Genomic DNA, 18,964 nt, shown 5'->3' with positions numbered 1-18,964 from the left:
AGCTGGAGCTTGCTGCATGGTTAACCCATCAGCTGATGACTCAAAATAAATATGAATTTCAGTCAGGCAGTTCTGTTGAGCATCATTAACTTTTCCTTGGTTTAACTTCTGAAGTGTCATTTGAACTAACTACATACTTGTTCGAGAAAAAAATGCTTCTTAATCAACATAATGGCATGCTATGTTAATGTACACAAATCATAGATTTCAGATAACATGGAAATGTATACTTTGACAAATCCTCCACCACACTTGAAATGTCTTCTTTAGCCACGAAGAGTCGTTGTTTCCCCCTTTCTCTACCTCCATCCTCTTACCCTCCTGCCTGTCTATCTGACTGCCCAGAGAGAAATGTTGGCAAAACACCCCCTCCTCACCGAGTTGGGGAAAAAATGGCGGACAAGCGCTAAATCCACATCAGAAACAAACACACGTTACAAAGCGAGGTAAACATCCTCGGATACACCGAGCAACGTGTCCTTTTGGGTTAGATTTAAGTATTAATCCCGGGTTAGCACAGGCTAGACGCAGCGTGCTGATATGCAGCCGTTTTGCTAATGCTAATATTTATAATCAGGTCAGACGAGCTAGCGAGCCACCTAGCATGCTAAGCTAGCACCCTGGTCAGTGGGCATGTCTCCTGTGTAGCCGTGCGTAGCATAGCATGCTAGATGAACTGTCTGCATGTCTGCGCTAGCCCTATATTTGTTTCAGACCCATTGAGATCTATATCTGTCTCATGGACTCTACAGGGTTGTTGCCACAGAAGTGTTAACTCCTGGATACCATGATAAACGATGCTGTCACGTAAATCAGCATCTAGCGCGCATGCAAATGTAGCGCAGGAGAGGGCGGGGGGTCCCATGTGTTGGCATTGTGTTTTGAATGGAGCGCAACATATTTTGGCAACGTGAGACGCTTTATTTGGACTATAAAATGACACAATGTTCAATGTGTATTACTGTCAGTTAGTGGTTTCAGTTTGGTGTTTCAACACTCACCGAGACATCGACAGGAGGAGGGTGTAGTACCTGCTGTGCTCTCATGTCTGTCATCCTGTCACTGTCGGAAAAACAGGGAGCGGGACCGCTTTAATTTGGACGCCATCCCCCTTGGCGGAGGAAAAAGGCGCACTTCTATTGAAAAGGAAATCACCCGGCGAGGAGAAACGCTGCTGAACGGTTATGAAGTTTTAAGGTACGTTTGTGATCAACATCACTCTCTCTTAGTACGGGTATAGCTCTTCTGGTATTGTTCTTTTGAACGTGTGTTTACAGAAGCTTTCATTGTGAAGCGGACACGCATTTTTTACTCCTGAAATTCAAACATTTGGTAGATGGACGAACTTACTGCGTCAGTACTAACTTCTCTAATATTCCAACTTGACATATTCAGCTACAGCCCGTCTTATTTCTTAAATTCTTGAGTCTAATTTATACCACAGCTGACTGTGTTTTAAGTTGGATTTTAGAAGCAGTCGTTTGAAGCACTTGTTTGTATCAGTCTAACCTGTTGACCCATTTGTTGTGTCTGGCAGGTAGAGTTGATTCACACATGAAGTACACGTGGTTATTTTCTAAAGCTTAATCCACTGATTGAAAACTACAAATGTAATTCACACAGCACTTATTTTGATGTTAATTCTATTTTTTAATAGAAAGTAAATGTTTCAGTTTTTATATTTTGGAGTTGCATTAACATCAAATGAAGGGCTGTGATGGGGATGAAATATAATGTGTAGATATATATAATTTTATATCTTTTTTAGTGCTGTAATATTATCTGCTTCATGTTGAGGTGGGTGTGTAGCCCCCTGTGCCTTTATTTCTGCTTGTTAGGGTTTTTTTTGACCTTAGAATAAGTCTTGAAAGAGTGAAGAAACAAATTAAATCCATATGTACCTCATTGTTGGCATGAGCCGAAGTCTCTTTGTTGAACTTGCCTCCCATGACGACCCCCTGCCTGTAGAGTAGGGCAGTGGAGTAAAAAGATAACAAGGGCAGCTCTCTGGTTTCCCTTTGAAACACTGTTCAATTAACATATGGTAGCCTAATCTGTTATCCAAAAGCTCATGGGTTGTTATCAATGCTATGTAATCACTTAATTCTTTGTAACTCTTTTGTCCAACATGTCCAGTGTATGACATTTTTTTGAGGGAATACACAAATGCCACACTTTCCCCGGCTGTGATTTTTACTCTGACTTTACATTTTCACTTATAGTTGTGTATTGCCACAAATATTAACTTCAGTTCAGTCTTTAATCTGTACCATTACAGGGAAGACCTCAGATAAAATCAAAAAGGAGACATAAGATGTTAAAGTGGTATTTAAATAGCCTAGTAACAGTAACCTAGCCCAGTAATATCCTCATTAAAAAACTACAAGAAGTGTTATTATTGGGCCACTCGGAGAAATCTGTGCTGACAGCTCCATACATTTTACATTCTTGCTTGTTACAGCCCTTAATTACCACCTTAAAAATGAGATGCTACATCTCAAGAGGCTATCCTAAATAAATTGAAATTGAAATTAGAACTTCATTTTAAACCTCAAGCTTTGAGTTTATGGCTGCATTGTTGGATCATATGGATAGCATTTGCATCTACTATATGATTTCCAAAACTTTAGTATGCCAGGTCTTTACGTTGTTTGTATCATGACTATAAATCAAAAAGCCATAAAAACTTCACTGGCCAAAGTATTAACATTGACCATCAAATACATGTCTAAAATTTCTTTTCTTTTTTTCTTTTTTTTTGCTGTTGTTTCTCTGTCTCTAGAGTAAAAGCCACTGTTGAGTTGTGAGCGTGGTCAGTATTGCTGGAGCATGAGGAAACCTGTGCCACAGAAAGGTAGGAATTCATTATATACACTCCTCTCTGACTGAGAACATTTCCTTCTTCTATTTGTGACAAAGAAGTAATGAATATAGTTTCTTTGCAGAGGAAGCTAAAAGGTTATTCTGATTTCAAATCATTCTCTTTTTTTGAATGCCCTGACTCACAAACCATTTTCTAATAGTCCTGTAATCTTGGGTAACTTTTTTGACCAGTGAGTTTGGCAGGTATTGTAAGGTATTGACTAATGTGAAAATCACCTGAGGTTAAGAGCTCATTCTGTCTCTCTTGGCTCCACCAGCTATAGAGTGGAAAGATGCCAGACGGATCAAGCATGCCAGGAGTGGACGGCCCTCCCGGGTGCCCTCGCAGTATCAAGGTAAATAACCCATAGAAGCCACTGCTATAAGAAATAAACCTTGCTTGATGACTTGCTTCTACTAAAAGTCCAGTAATCTCAAATAAAACATTTATCAGGCTTCCCATGGTAGGGAAAAACACCTTATAGTCACTTTACTAACACATTTTTTGTTCTCTTTTTTTTTTTCCTATAGGACATTTCAGCTGGGAGAAATACCTGAAAGAAACGGGTGCTAGCGCTGCGCCTTCTTCTTGCTTCAGACAGGTAAGCAAGTCTGATAGGTCCATTCTTAACTTTCTGTATTAAACTTATTTAGAAGCATTACCCCTTTGGTTAAGTCAAATCACACAAAATCATCTCTTCACATGTCCACTCTCATCACACAGAGTCTCACACCTCCAGTCAACGAGTTCAAGGCAGGGATGAAGCTGGAGGCACAGGACCCAAGAAACACCACCTCCACCTGCATCGCCACAGTAGTAGGCTTGACAGGCTCCCGCCTGCGGCTGCGCTTGGACGGGTCCGACAACAAGAACGACTTCTGGCGCCTGGTAGACTCATCAGAGATCCAACCGATCGGCAACTGTGAGAAGAATGGGGGCATGCTGCAGCCACCTCTTGGTAAGGACACACACTGGGGTGTAATGGTAATTGGAGTGTTTTTTATGGTCTTCCTGTACATTTTTATGCTTTAATTTCAGCTATTATCATTTTGACCACCAGGTGTCAGTTCTGACTCAATAAATGTCGTTTTGTCATGTTACTGCCTTTAAATCACTGAGCCTCCTACACAACATATCTGAAGTGAATACTGATACACAATAGGCACAGTAGAGCTCTGATGTCCCATATAGACAGGAGCTCCAAAGTGTTGTTGAATGATTAAAGTAACCAAACTTTTTTCCAACAATTAAAAAATGCTCCTAACAATTTAAGATAAAAGTTTAAATACACTGTTTGCAGCGGTGTTAAACAGGGATGAAAAGGAAAGCTCATAATTGATGATCCAGATCCAGAGAGAGGGATTTTTTTTTTTTGCTTTAAATAAAGGAAACATTAACAACTTTTCTTTAAAAGATATTTAATAAGACCCTGTCTGCATGTTAATTGTCTTCCTCAGGTTTCCGTCTCAATGCATCGTCCTGGCCCATGTTTCTTCTTAAGACGCTTAATGGAGCCGAGATGGCTCCCTCTCGCATCTTTCACAAGGTACCTGTGGAGCTCAGTGTTCTATAAACTATGAGCAGAAACTGTTGACTTATTAGTCATGATAATACCAAGTATTACTCATTTGCTATTACAAAACAGTTTCTCTCAGTAGTGTAAAAATAACTTCATGCTTGACCCCTATTTTTCTCACCATGTTCCCCAGCAGGAGCCTCCCGCTCCAGAGCAGAACTCCTTCCAGGTGGGCATGAAGCTGGAGGCAGTGGACCGTAAAAACCCTCACTTCATCTGCCCGGCAACAGTGGGCGCCCTGCGTGGTGTTGAGGTGCTGGTCACCTTCGATGGCTGGCGGGGAGCCTTTGACTACTACTGCCGCTACGATTCAAGGGACATCTTCCCTGTGGGCTGGTGCAACCTCACTGGAGATAATCTTCAGCCGCCTGGAACCAAAGGTCAGGACCGTCACAGTGTGCAAGAGGCTTTATGTAACTCACCTTTCTGAATCTGAACTCCTGAAACTCATTTCACTGCGCTTGCATTTAAGCTGCCAGTTTGCTTTGGTTTAAGTGCCTGTCACATTTAAGAATAACTTATGTAGACATCCCCCTCAAATATGTCAGAACTTTTAAGAGGGTTTTATCCAACCACTTTTATAACTCTTCAAAACAGACTGACATTCACTCCCACTTCATGCAGCACTTGGCCGGGAGTTGAGAAAAAGTAGGCTTTTAGCTTTTCTTTTCAAGCTTTCATACCTATCTGCTGCTGGATGAATGGGACCAACTGAATACAATAACTTCTTGGAGAAATTGTCTGAAAAAGTGTCTCATGTGGCCACATAGACTTGCTATAAACACTTAAGTTTTACTCTTTACTAAGTTATTTTCCCAACCAGATAATTCTGGTTGTCATTGTCAAGTTCTTTGCTTTGGTTTGATGAGATTTCCTCCCCCATCGTTTTGATAATGGTTCAACAAAACCCTCATTATACCTCCAAGTCAAACCAATGATTAGGGTTAATGGGGAACACCTGTGTCAGGTTGTTAGGTTGCGTTTATCACCATGCAGACAAACCCCTTAGATCATGTAATGATGTAAGACAAGTATAAGTTTAGTATTTTCCCAGATGGAAGAAACTAAGTTACACATAATGAGTAGGAGGTAATGTTAAGTGAGCACTGTCCATCTTGTTCACCCTATTGGAAACTAAATCCCATAATGCTCTGCTTACCCAATATTGCCCTGTTCATTACTCGGTAACTAGCTAAATATATAAAAGACGAATAAAATAAATCAAGGTAATCCCTCCAATTGTAACAGAAATAATAGCAGCAAAATTTTCTCAGCCTCATGTCATTTTGAATCAACATTAAACTTGCCATTTAAACTCACAGTCTAACTGAAACCTTCATTGCTTATTTGTCACAAATGACATAAAACTGGACGTAACTTTGAAAGTCGTGTCTGACAGGGTGAACAGGGCTGCTGCAGTGTGGACACATCTGTCCTCATTCAGCTCTTCTGGGAGCTTTGCAGAGGACACGTCTTTAAAAGTACATGAAGTAAATGTCATGGTTCATTGCCGTCATCACAGCTTGTGGTTTAAGTTGGTGATGGCCACTTTAGAGATGCACATACCAGACCTACTGATATGATATGATATGATATGATATGATATGATATGATATGATATGATATGATATGATATGATATGATATGATATGATATGATATATGATATGATATGATATGATATGATATGATATACGAGGAGAATATAATATGAATCAGATGAGAAAATGAGATGAGACTTTGTCAGACAGTCTGCAATATGTCTTAGATAACAGCTGCTCCATTCATAAACACATTAGACTAAAAACAGATACACATTATTAGAAGTAACATTTTATCCAACAGCTTATTTTTCAGAGGTCTTTAACATCATATGATCTGGGCTTCAGCTCCATACTCAGTTTTAGAATTGACTGGTCCTAGTATCTTGGGTTTAATGGTAATAGCTCGTACTGTTTTGAGCATGATAGGGTCAATATTGTTAGCCAGCCTTGGCATGCTTCTTTTATTGCAGACAGATTCTTAGTTTCTGAAGAGGCTGACAAACAGTCAAACTCCTCCGGTGGAGAACGTTAAACTTGACAGTGGTGGACACGGACTCGTTAGATGAGGATTTGCAGGATCAAATCTCAAAAGAAAAGAACTAAACATAATCTCACTCTCCTTGGGACCCCACTGCTATGTCGGGTAACTGTCATTATTTCCAGACTCTCAAATCTAGCCTGAGACTTAGAGTAAGGTTTTTAGCCACAGTGTTTACTAATTTAGAAAGCCTCAGCCTGTTGACAAGTTGACTGATTTGATATGACTCATAATCAGCTGTCCATAGTGTTGCTTTTATTGTTGAGAGTTAATGACTGTTTTTATGGTGTTGGAGCTATCAGAATAGAGTATTTAACACAGTGAACATTTTAACTTTTCACAAAAAAATAATCCTAAAACTTTAAATGATTAGCTTGTAAAACCTGTTAGGCTCACGCAGAATTGCATTTCTCTGTTGTAGTGCTTTTATGGTGTCCACTTACTCTTCTCCTGCATTTTTTTTTTTAATTTGAACATCTTTCTTCACAAACCATGTGAACTACAAGCTTGTTTGAAGAAGAGGACAAGTGCACATTTGAGAGTGACATTAAGCTAATTAGGCTCAGCTTTGAAATCCAAGAGCTCTTGCAGTGAAGTTTTATTAGGAGCTGTGTCGAGTGGAGTTTTAATCAACATATACTGCTCGAAGACAACTGTTGTTTTCACTGGTTTCATGCATTTGGTTAGTTCATCTCAGTTTGCAGTGTGATGTAAGTACATAATCAGCCTGAAGGCATCATTAGCAACAGTTGATCAAATCATCAACTCAGGGTTCGCTATTTTTACATCCCGACCCTGTTGCCTCTGTCTTGAGATGATGATTGGTTGTTTGTAATCGCTGCTTCACTTATAATATCCTTGGAAGTAAAAGGTTTTAGAGGCTCATGATTTTAAACATTTTCAATGCAGTTTGTAGGAAACTGAAACCCTCCTCTTTAGCCCCATTTCCACCAAGCAGTTCAGTTGAGTTCGTTTCAGCACGGCACGCATTTTATGGCGTTTCCACCGACTAATCCCAGGACAGACCCCCAAATAACCGAGAAGAGCCATCCCACTTTCTGGGACCCTTCTGTAGGGGGGGGCACACTAAACTGATTCAATCTCGGAAGGTGGAGCCACAACTCTGCCGATCGTTGATTGGTCAAAAGAATCATCACTTACCGTCCAACAGCATCTGCATTTCTCCTAGTGGCACACAGTCTTCTCTGAAACAAAAGCCTGATTGCACTTTGTAACAAAGAGCCATATGCCAATCACAAAGAGGGCAAAATGCTGGATGTCTTCCATCGTTGGTGTTCGTGCTGCTATGGCGTCATGCTATTATGTTACTGATGAGGCTGTCGGCATCAAGCTTGCAGGCCTACCATGAGGGGGCACGGTTCGCAATGGAAATGCAAACAGGACCAAGCTCAACCAAGCCAACCCGTAACAAACCATACTAAGCTAAACTGGACTGCTTTGTGGAAACGGGGCTTTAGTTTCACTATTGAGCGAACATAATGTTGTCATCAGGGTCTTATTCTGTTATATCTGAACTATTTCAGATGTAGTAGTAGCAATTTTTACTCTCTACACATATAAAAGGAAAGAGCAAGGAGTAAGGGGTGTGTTTTGTTTTATGTTTATTGTCCAAACATAAAAAGAAGATGGAGTTACTTGGTTATCATCCACAAGGCCGACTGTACTCTTCTGTCTAGGATCCACAGAAGGAGTGGAAAAGGAAGGAGGGAAACAGGGAGGCAGGACATGTCTTTGTAGCCCGCTAGTGTGTTTTATGAAGGCCTGGCACGCACCCAGCTGGCAGAGTTGGGGGCCATGACGCGCTTGAAACGAGCCAGGGTGCCCCTCCACAGGCCTCTCACTGGCACCCTGGCCTTGCAGTCTGATCAGACACTTTGTAGAGAATGAGTTAAGTGAGGGGACACGGCGAGGAGAAAAGACAGACATATGCCTTAAATGTGGATTGTTTACATTGTCAGCAGATGGTGGGAGGAGAGAGGAGGAGAAGGGAGGAAAAAAGAAAGAAAAGGAGGAGCAACACAGGAAGAGTGGTAGAGGAGGACAGCGCAGGAGGAGAGGGTGAATCTGAGGACAGCTGTGCAGACAACTAGACTTTGACTTTTGTTTGGGAAAGAGAGGTGAGTAAAGATAAAGAAAGTTCCAGAAATGCAGCTGGAGCGATAGATTGCAAGCTTTTGAGAAGTTATCTTGCTGTAATATGAGGCTGGTGGCTTTGTGAACTCAATGAACTCAGCGCACTCAGGGCAGAGGGAAGGAAGAAATGTTGCTTGTTGTGCATTTGCTTGGCTGCATTTACAAGTCGTGTCATTGATCAGTGATCATGTAACCTCGAGCCCTTTAAACCTTTTTCCACATTTTCTCTAAGAACCGTCCGGTTGGCGGAGGATCAATCAGCTGTCTTGTTTTCCTGGATTCACAGTCTGAAAAGTAGCAGTCGCTTGCAGACTGAGCTTTGCATTGATTTGTACGTCTGTGTGAAAGTGTGTTTAATAAATACAGCCCCACGGGCCCGGGCCTATGTTAATGGATGTGGTCGCTCCTCTCGTAAATCTGCCCCTGGTTGATCCAGGATAAATACCAGTGCTTTTTAGTGTGTGCACACACAGTAGTGCAGGTGCATGTGAAGCCAGTTTTCCTGCCTGTGCTTTAAGTTTTGCCAGCTGTGTCAGGTCTAAAACTAAATGAAGCACAGTATTAATTTTGATGTTTTTTATGTTTTGAACTCAAAATAGTTTCACTGTGTGTGCACTTTGTGTGATTTCTGAAAGGCTTCCCAGCTAGAAGGAGGAGGGAACGTGTTCCTGGGTGGGGGTGTGAGAGATAAATTTGATGGCGGTCTCACAGCTGTCAGCAGCTTGCTCCTTTATTAAGGTTTATTCCTCAGGCTTTTTAAGGTGTTGTTCACACATTTCTTCTCTTTATCCTAGCCAACAGGGACGTGAAGGTAGAGGAAGAAGAAAATCAACAGAGATTACTCTGTCTTCTCTTTGAAACAGCTCTTTCACCTCAAGCTTGATACTTTTCAGAATTCGTTTTTCTCTTCTTCATTGTCTTTTGTTTGTTGTTCTGGATCACAAATTGTGGTTGTGATGCCTGTCTGTGTGATTTCACATTATGGTATTGTACTGATGATTAGGCAGCTAACGCATACTAACCACAATGATACAAAGCCAGATTAACCCATAAACTCTGTTTATCTGAGTGAGTTTGTGCTGTATTGAAAATAAAAAGCAGCAATATTCGGGTTCCAAAAACTTGTTGTTAAACAAATTAAGAGATTGAAAGTGAAGGAGACTGTCATGTGGATCTTCCATCTATGAAGTCATGTGGCTGTTGATTATATCAAGCATAATTTTCAGCACAAAAAAACCTTTGCTTCATTTATGACAGAAAATCCCCTGAAATGAGGCCATGAGACGATGCCATTAAAGCCTGTTTGTGCTGTGATTGACTTTGATTTCCAGAAAGTTTGTCTCAGTTTTCCAAAAGTTCATCATGATTAGTTATCAAATTTTTGTTTCTTTTCTTGCTCACAGAAAAGGCCCTCCTATAAGCCCCTATGAACTTCTCCCTCCATCCTACTCTGTTTCACTTTCTCCCTGTAAAGCACAAATCACATCTTTAAAGCAGCAGAGTGCTCTCCTTAGGCTTTCAACTGAGGCAGGAAGTTCAAATGAGGAAAATGTTTCACTGCTCGGAATGATTGACCTTCTCTGCAGCTGAGCTGTGGTGAGGAGCTCAAGCTCAGGTATGCTGAGCTGACTGGAATAAGCTAAACACCCAAGTACCTAAAGGACTTTTTGCCTTTACAAACTTTTATGCAGCATATGAAACTACTCCCTGTTTAGCATATGGGATAACAGTATTGACATATGTGGGGTTTGTGAGCGTGTGTTATACAACTTTCATCGTGATCATTTTGGAGTCAAACGGGGACATTGTAGCCTACAGCATGAAGGCTTCTGAGATGTGTGTACAGTTTGGTGGATGACTCATTCTGCTTTTTTGTGAGTGTTATGTGAATGTTGCGTGGGGGAGTTTATGGTGTGGTTTGTTTTGAATGAGGAAAAACTTCTTCTTGGGTCATTCACATCTTAACACGCAACACATTCACATTTAATCTCATCTACATTACATATTAAAAACTTTGAGTAAGACATTTTCTTTTAAAATTTATCCAATCAACTAGAGTGAGGAAAGGTCTTTACAAAAAGTCAAATGGCCACTCTTTCTACTACGTCTACTATGGCTTTATTTTATATCTGTAGCTTCAAATAAAAGTGCCATGAATGACTCATAAAACATCTCCCAACTAGGACAAATTGAGCTGAAGACACAGAGCTGCCAGATTAGACGCACAGTTTGGAAACATTATAGATTTTGAAGGTCTGATGGTCCGCCACCAGTATTTTTTGTCCTTTCATTGTCTCATTGTTGAAAACAAGAGTATTTTAGTATAAGTGAACTGTTTAAGTTTTTGTCAATCATCTTTGTAGCAGAAGAATGTGTCATTGACAAATATTTATCTTTATAAATTCCTTTTCTTCGAATTTAGCACTGTTATGCCACATCTTTTCCATTATTTCCCTCTGCTTGTGTCTGTTGCAGTAGTGTTGCCGAAGAGCCTCGGAGCCCTGACAGACGGGAGTGTGGAGAGTCCAGCCATGCACCCCACCCCCACAGTGGGCCGACCTCCGGGTCAGAAGGGACGCAAACCAGGCCGCAGGAAAACCAAGGTGACGGGTCTGTGGGGCCAGAAGGGCTCTGCACTGGGACCACAGAACATCCAGACGGGGAAAAGCCTAGAGCCCATCAAGGTTCCAAAGAAGAGAGGGCCCAAGCCTGGCAGCAAGGTGGGCAAAAATGGTGCAGGGATAGGGACAGTTATCTCAAATTCCGTTTCACTGTTAGTAGTTTTCTGCATCTTTTTTCCTTATATCCACATCTCCAATTTCTGACTTTTTTCGATAAAGGTGTGTTAGAACAGAGTTACCCAAACCAAACAACTGTAAGGGAATCCTAAAATACTGTTAGAATAAAACAGAATCCGTTGAGCGTGACGGACATCCCATGACGAGAAGACTCAGAGGGCAACGTTTTGTACAGCTGTGCTGCTTATTTAAGATTATTTTGGGTCTTTTTGCTTTCTTTAGATAGGATAGCTGAGGGAGACAGGAAATGTGGGGGAGAGGAGAGTGGAGTATATAGTGACAGGATCAGGAGGTGAACTTACGAACAACGCTGAGAACTGTGTCTCCTGTTTCTGCTCCACCAGCACCACACTGTTGATGCTTTTCACAGAAACTTTGGCTATATGCAAACATTTCTAACTCTCTCTGTTGGACCAGTATCATTGCTGAGAATCACAGCATGAAATGTCAGCTCCACTTGACCCTCATGTTTCATTTGTTCACAGTTGGGCTGGGCGAAAAGAGCAGGCTGGCTGGAAGATGCCATGGCAGGCCCAGGACGGCCGGTGACGGGTCCAGGGCGAACCAGAGGAAGACTGCCTGCCAACTGGGCACAGAGGATAGCTCTGCAGCAGGCCCAGACTCAGGCTGAACCTATTAAGATCCCAAAGAAAAGAGGGCCAAAGCCAGGCAGCAAGGTAGCCATGCTTCACATATGCTCTATTATAAACAGCAAGCATATCAGAAGAAATGATTGAAGATGCTGCTTGAAGTTAAAGATGCAGAGCTAACGTAACCTGGCTCTTCATTTTTCTGATAGACTCTCAAGTTTAAACAGACCACTGCAGAATAACTGCTGCATGTGGGTTTGAATGGACATTATCATAAACAGCTTAGCCCTTTAAGCCTTTAGCTCAGGCTGTATCACTCTCCCGTTTAGTTTTCCTCTGCTCTTCTGTTCTTTTTCTATCTAACAGTTAGACTCTTAATCACATAAATTATTTTCAGCTGAGAAAAAACACAGACCCCTCTTCTCACTACTAAACTTTGTCAGTCGGCGTGGTGTCCTGCTTGACCCCATTGGGAAGCTAAAAAGTAGCATTTTGTAATAACCTGTAACCTGTAATACTGGTGTTGATAATCTCATTCTAAAGTGTGGATTACATTCAGGCATATATTTAGGAGGGAGACTTTTGCAAGATCACATGGAAACTCTTAACAGCCCTTTTCACAATACCTGTTGCAGATTAAGGGTTGTCCCAGTATCACTTTCTTGTCTTTGACAAGATTTTCACCCAAATCTAAGACAAAAATGATCACTTTATTACATTTGTTTATACACTCTTTTTTTCACTGTTGCATTGCCTTTTAGAGGCCATACTGGACCACAACTCAAAGAATATGTAAAATAATACAAAAAATTTAAAAGAAGTCCAGATCTCAACATGTTGGGTTGGAGGCACCAACAGGAATAACAATGTGGTTGTTGTCCATAAGTACTTTTAGCAGCTTTTGTTTATGTGCTGGCAAAGCAGGTAGCTGCTTACACAAAGTTCTGAGAAAGTATTAAAAAGGGATTAATGAGGAGACTTGGCAGAGTTAAGTGAGTCCCTTGTGATTTGTTTTCTAATGTTATACTTTCACAGGAAGGTGTTTGGTTAAATGTGCGTGAAATCAAATGTTTGAGTGCAACATACACATTGTTATCATGTTGAACTGTTATTGAACCAGGAAAAAGACCTGTGTTGTAAATTTTTTTCATGTGTGTGTCTGTGTCCAGAGGAAACCCCGTGTGGTACCTAATCCAGTCCCCACATCTCCCACCAGCAGCACCCCAGAGCCTGACACCAGCACTGTGCCTCTGGACAACGCCACCATCCCCAACTCTGCACTACAGGCTCCCACAGGTACAATACATCCAAATACAGGCACATGATGTTCGATGTTTAGTCAAAGATGTTGTCAAAAAGTAATGAAACCTCTAATACTGTCTCCCTTCCTTTCCACTTTATCCTCTAGTTTGTGTATATCTTAACAAATACGGCAAAGTGGGACCCCATTTGGACCAGCGGCGGATCCAGCAGCTCCCAGACCACTTTGGACCGGGCCGGGCCTCTTCAGTACTTCAGCAGTGTGTTCAGGCTTGTGTGGACTCGGCGCACAATCAAGCAACAGTTTTCTCCTGCCTCAAGTCTGGACAAGGAGGTGAAGTCATATCAGGTGGGAACTACAATGGGGGGTCCTAAAACCCTCTTTTAAGTTGTGTTTTTGTCATTTGTACCTTTTATTTTTTTCTATTTTATGGAAAGCAACACAAATTTTAATTGATAATTGAGTTTCATGCAAGATATCTGTGATGTTATTTTTAGGCTTTATCGCCCAGCTGTAATATAACACTCTTTGCCACAAACTCCCATCACTTATTAGTTTCCATGTTAAACAAAACACTCAGTTCTTTATTAACTCTCCTTTCATTGTCCCTGTTTCTCCTCTGTAGCCTTCTTTGACCAGCAGCAGCGCACCCTGACCCTGCCCACAGTCAGCAGCGTCACCTACGTGCTCCGCTTCCTGGAGAAACTCTGCCACAACCTTCACTGCGATGCTCTGTTTGGCAGCCAGCCTGTAGCCAGAGGAGTCCTGCACTACGATAGTCATACATACACTGCAGGTCAGAGCTGCATGTTTACTGACTGGAGATGCTGTAGTTAGTGAAAAGCAGCTGTGTTGTGCCATTTTTATGTGACTGCATGAGCACATATTGTGTCACAGGACAGAAACATGAGAATAAATGGTGGGAGTAATGGCAGCCTTGTGAGTGAAAAAACAATGTTAAGTAGAGGGGTATTCTGCTACAACAGGATACTTCCTGTCTTTTGTAAATACCAGTGTCATAATGGAGAGGCATGATATAGACAACACTTTTAACAGACTAATGACATAAATCATAGCCCTTGTATTGTTAGAGTAACAGCCCTGATAGTCATTACACAAACTTTCTGCATTTATTAGAAGTTTAATTCATTACTTATTTGACGAATAGATTTTAAGTAACTGCTCACCCATACCCTTATGTTTTTTACTCTTCTGGTTTAAGAGAGGAGAAATTTTGCCGACAGTTTGCCAACCGGCCCAGGTCGAGGTACCAAGAGGTTTCTTCAGGACTTTAACAGTCCACTTTCTCAGAAACCTGGCAAAATCCCTCGACACTCCATTGATGGTAAGTTACTGTTACGATTATCCTGATTACATTTTGTTCATTTATTTTATTTATTTATTTATTTTTATTTATTTGTTTGTTTGTTTCTCAGGGACAACCCATATTAATCAACACTTCTTTTTACATTGATAGGGTAAAAATGTCAGAGTTAGCCATAAGCTAATTTTCATCCGTAGTCCCTGAGCAGGTTGTTAAAAAGTGGAAAGTTAAAACCATTTGTGCAAAAACAATACAATACGAAAAAAACAAAACAAAAAAACATGAGGGTACAGAACATCTCTAGGGAAGTACAGGTGACACCAGTGACAATGTTTGGCTTATCCATGATTACAGATTTGGTTAGCTTTAAGCCACCTCTTGAGGTTTTATTTAAAAGTTGAATAGTTAGTGGTCACTCTTATTTCATTCAGGAGACTGTTCCAGTGGTGTGAGCCTCTGACAGAGAGGACTGTTTCACCACGTGCTTGAGGTCTAATTTCTGTACTGTACAACTTATATACATGCAATTTTATTTGCTGCTTGACATGTTGATTCAAGTATTTTTTGTCCTAAGATAGTAGAAACATCTGGAGAAATAATGAGTAAAGTTTGCCGTAATTAAATCTTCTAAACAAGTTTGTTTTCCCTTAATAGAAAATCACATTACTGATTCTATCATTGACTTACAATTTAAGAAAATTAAGCATAACTCTTTGGCAATTTTGCATCTGCATTTGCAACTTAACATACCTATTTTTCACATTTACAGCTCTCGGTTGGTGAGATGTATTCTTTTTCTTTGTACATCATCTGTGTGATATAACAGGTTTAAAATAAATCAAAGTATTTCTCCAATTAAACAGCCTCTCCACTCTGTGTATTGTTCGTTTGTATGTGCCTCTCAATGCTGCTCTACTTTTTATGTGAAGACATCGCTCTCCAATAATCGACTGCTCTAAGTTGTCCAGTAAATTCTTATAGAAACCCATTAAAGACGGCAGTAAAAAAGAAGGAGCTCTTGGCTCAGGATGTGCGGTGTTAAGTTCAGTGGCAGGAGTTAAATCATTTAATCATTTTTCAATTTCCTGAGCTTTTAATTAAGTTAATGGAATATTTGAAGAGATTTATGTTAAAGGGCAATATCCCCCTTGAAAGAGCAATCCACTCCAGAAGACCAGAACACACACATTTAAATCACTGCCGGACTTTCAGAGGGTTATCAAAGGGAAAGGAAGTGAGATTTAGTCTGACATTTAAAATCCTTTTTACATGTGGAATTAAAACGTGTTTATTTAATTATTATTTTATGATTTTAGAAACATTTTCACTGGATGAGTTTTCTTTTGCCCCCAGGTGAGTCCTTCCTAGAGAACAGCATTACTGTATCGGAGCACTTAAAGAAGAGCCCTCTCTCTCCAAACTCAACGGTTCAAACTCCTGGCCTGAGGTCTCCCTCCAAGCTGCTGCATCATAACAACTCAACAGGTAGGAAGAGGCATAGATACAGGAAATGCACTGCCCGGCCAAAAAAAAGTTGCCACCCAAAGAAAAGGTCACACACCCTGATATGTCATTGGACCACCTTTAGCTTTGATTACAGCACGCATTCACTGTGGCGATAAGCTTCGATAAGCTTCTGCAATGTCACAAGATTTATTTCCATCTAGTGCTGCATTAGTTTTTCACCAAGATCTTGCACTGATGATGGTAGAGTTGAAATAATGCTGTATTTTGTGCAGTATCATTTCAGCACAGGAAGAATAAATTGGAAATATACTCAAATTTCCCAAACAGAAAAGTTCTTGCAGAGGATAAAAATCAATCATCCTGCCTGAAAACGTAATCATTAAATGGCACTAATTGCTAAAACTAATTATAACCGCAGCCTGAAGAGTCGTTCCTCGATTTATTTGGTATTTTTTATTCTCTTTTTTTGCATTTCAAGATATTAGATTCTAGGCTAGTTTTTAATAGCTGCAAAAACAAAAGATTTTCTGTTAAATAAAGGCCTTTGAAGGTTTTTTTGATAGTGAAAAAGCACCTTGCATTTAACAACTGGTTACAAACCAGGTTTTGAGTCCATGTTTCTCAGAAAGTTCCTGGACCATACCATCTGCTGAGCTTCAAGGAAACATTACCAACTGCAGATGAAACCTAAAATCAGATTTCAGATTCTTGGTACAGGCATATTAAAAACCCACCGAAACAGTTTCCATGGATTTAAACTTAAGCTTCTTCATTCTTAGGCTCAGGCAGTTTCCGGGAGAGCCCAAGGCCCAGCGGTCAGGACCCAAACCTGTGGACAGTGGAGGATGTTATGCAATATATCAGAGACATTGACCCAGTGCTGGCTCCACACGCCGACCTTTTCAGAAAACATGTATGTATTCTCTTTGGAATATCTGAAATATTCTGTAGAAGAAGGTGTCACATTACGAATTCTCTCTGTTGTTTTTCCTCCTGTCCCTCTGCTGCAGGAGATTGATGGCAAAGCGCTCCTGTTGCTGCGAAGTGACATGATGATGAAATACATGGGCTTGAAGCTCGGGCCTGCCCTCAAACTCACTTTCCACATCGATAAGCTTAAACGTGCTTGAGGAAGTCTGTCGAGCAGCCTTCCAAAGGACTAGACTCCCAGCCCATCTCCAGCTATAGGATCAGTATATCATGCACTGCATATCGGACATACTCCGACCATTCACATGTAGCAGCTTCTATCAGAAAACCATATCTGGTATTACATAACCCTTTCCTGACCTCATCTGATGGGGAACGTTTATTTTGTGTAGCACAATCCAGCCCTGAGGCAGCATGTGGTACATGGGCTCACCCACCTGTCCGTCATCAGTTTTGTATTTCAGTATAACTTGAAGTCATATGTGGCCATTTCAACTGTTGAAGGCACTTTTGGCCTGCCTTTATTATGTTACACTTAATCTGTACATTTCATATTTTGTACTTATACTTATTGACTTGTATTTTTGCCTTTTTAATGGTTTATGTGGGATAAGTTAAAAGAAAGAAACCTTTAAGGAAGAAAAGAAAACACTAATCCCAGCTGCTGGGAATGCTTCTTCTTAATGTCTCTGTTTGAGGCACAATTTTGCAATGAAAACATGAACAACGGGAGAAAGATTTGTTTCATGAAAGGTAAAAAAAATCCTGATGATACTGCCACAAGGAAATCTGTTCCTGGTCTCTTATTCTGGATGTTGTTTACAATGCCTTGTCTGGTCAATGTTATTTGTACTTTTTTAATTTTTATACTATATTATTAGAGTTCCTACAAGGAGAGCCCTATCATACTTAACATTGTTCAATAAATATATAATAATTCAATCGTTTTTATTTTTGTATTTTGCAGCAGTGTGTGTACAATACAATTGCTGTATGTTATAAATCATACAAAAAAACAGTCTTTGGTTACCTGACATTGAGCCGAAATTATATGAATACATCGAAAACAAGGAAAAAAGTAGAAAGATGAGAGAAGAGACCTTTTTTACCACAAACTAAAGCTTGACTACTGATGATATGAGGATATGTTAGAGGAGAAGAGGTACTGAAACAATTAGCAGAGAAACTAGCATTTTCAGGGCCCAGCTAGTTGTTAAAGATTTGTTTTGTTTGCCTTTTTTTGCGAAAACTTGGCTTCAGTAAGAGATGCCACTAGTGTTGTTTTTGTTTGTTCATTTTTGAGGCCATTCTTCTCACCTCGCAAAAAATGAATGGGAGCAATAAAGTGATGTTTTTGAGGTAAGGTCATTAAAAAAATAAACAGACAATTAAGAAATTCTTAGGTTATAGTGACATTTTCTTCCCTTTTTTTGGTCAACATTCCAGATTAAGTGTTGAGATTAGGGATGCACTCATCCACCTTTTGTGGTTTCGATACCAATGCCTATACAACCTGCATGCCCTACTGTGGGATAAGACTGGTAAGGGTTTGGCTAAAAGGCAAAAATTAGTATATGGAATTACTGAAGTTAATATTTCTTTAAACTATGAAATATTTAAATGTTTACCATCAAAACAGTTCTTCAGAATGTACACAAGTTCTTATCAAATGATTTTTTTATACCCTGTTGACTGGCAATGCAGCAAAAATAAAGCAAGTGCATCAGAGGCAACATTTTAAATTGAGTAGCAAAGAGCGCAGTTAAAAAAAAAAAAAAAAACAGAGCTGTTTGCCTGGATCAGCAACATGGATTTCTTTCCACCAATACCGATCCAGCTTTGAGGTTCAACGATGCACCGATAACTGATACCACCGATAGGTATCGGTGCATCCCTTGTTGGGTTTCCTAGTTGGAATTC

The 18,964-nt window shown here is 40.4% G+C and overlaps 1 protein-coding gene across 3 annotated transcripts; it reads left to right on the top strand.

The window, feature by feature from the left end:
* Positions 1–318: 318 nt before the first annotated feature.
* On the top strand, positions 319–17,986 carry LOC141801166 (polycomb protein SCMH1). Of its 3 annotated transcripts, none has more exons than XM_074684121.1 (17): positions 319–446; positions 1,078–1,197; positions 2,783–2,854; positions 3,141–3,218; positions 3,394–3,464; positions 3,587–3,821; positions 4,321–4,409; positions 4,576–4,819; positions 11,150–11,394; positions 11,958–12,149; positions 13,232–13,358; positions 13,471–13,671; positions 13,949–14,119; positions 14,546–14,668; positions 16,001–16,132; positions 16,894–17,027; positions 17,125–17,986. In XM_074684121.1, exons 3-17 carry the CDS (start codon positions 2,830–2,832, stop codon positions 17,242–17,244), a joined length of 2,187 nt encoding a protein of 728 aa, XP_074540222.1. In that variant the 5' UTR covers positions 319–446; positions 1,078–1,197; positions 2,783–2,829; the 3' UTR covers positions 17,245–17,986. The 3 variants fall into 3 exon arrangements, with proteins under 3 accessions (XP_074540222.1, XP_074540220.1, XP_074540221.1); XM_074684119.1 differs by having other exon boundaries at positions 4,573–4,819; XM_074684120.1 differs by lacking the exon at positions 319–446 and adding an exon at positions 768–910 and having other exon boundaries at positions 4,573–4,819.
* Positions 17,987–18,964: the final 978 nt, after the last annotated feature.

This window comes from Halichoeres trimaculatus, unplaced genomic scaffold (assembly GCF_033239565.1).
Source record: "Halichoeres trimaculatus isolate MK-OKI-2021-1 unplaced genomic scaffold, fHalTri1.1 fHalTri1_scaffold_12, whole genome shotgun sequence".
Taxonomy (NCBI): domain Eukaryota; kingdom Metazoa; phylum Chordata; class Actinopteri; order Labriformes; family Labridae; genus Halichoeres; species Halichoeres trimaculatus.
This window is presented reverse-complemented; position numbering and strand designations above follow the sequence as displayed.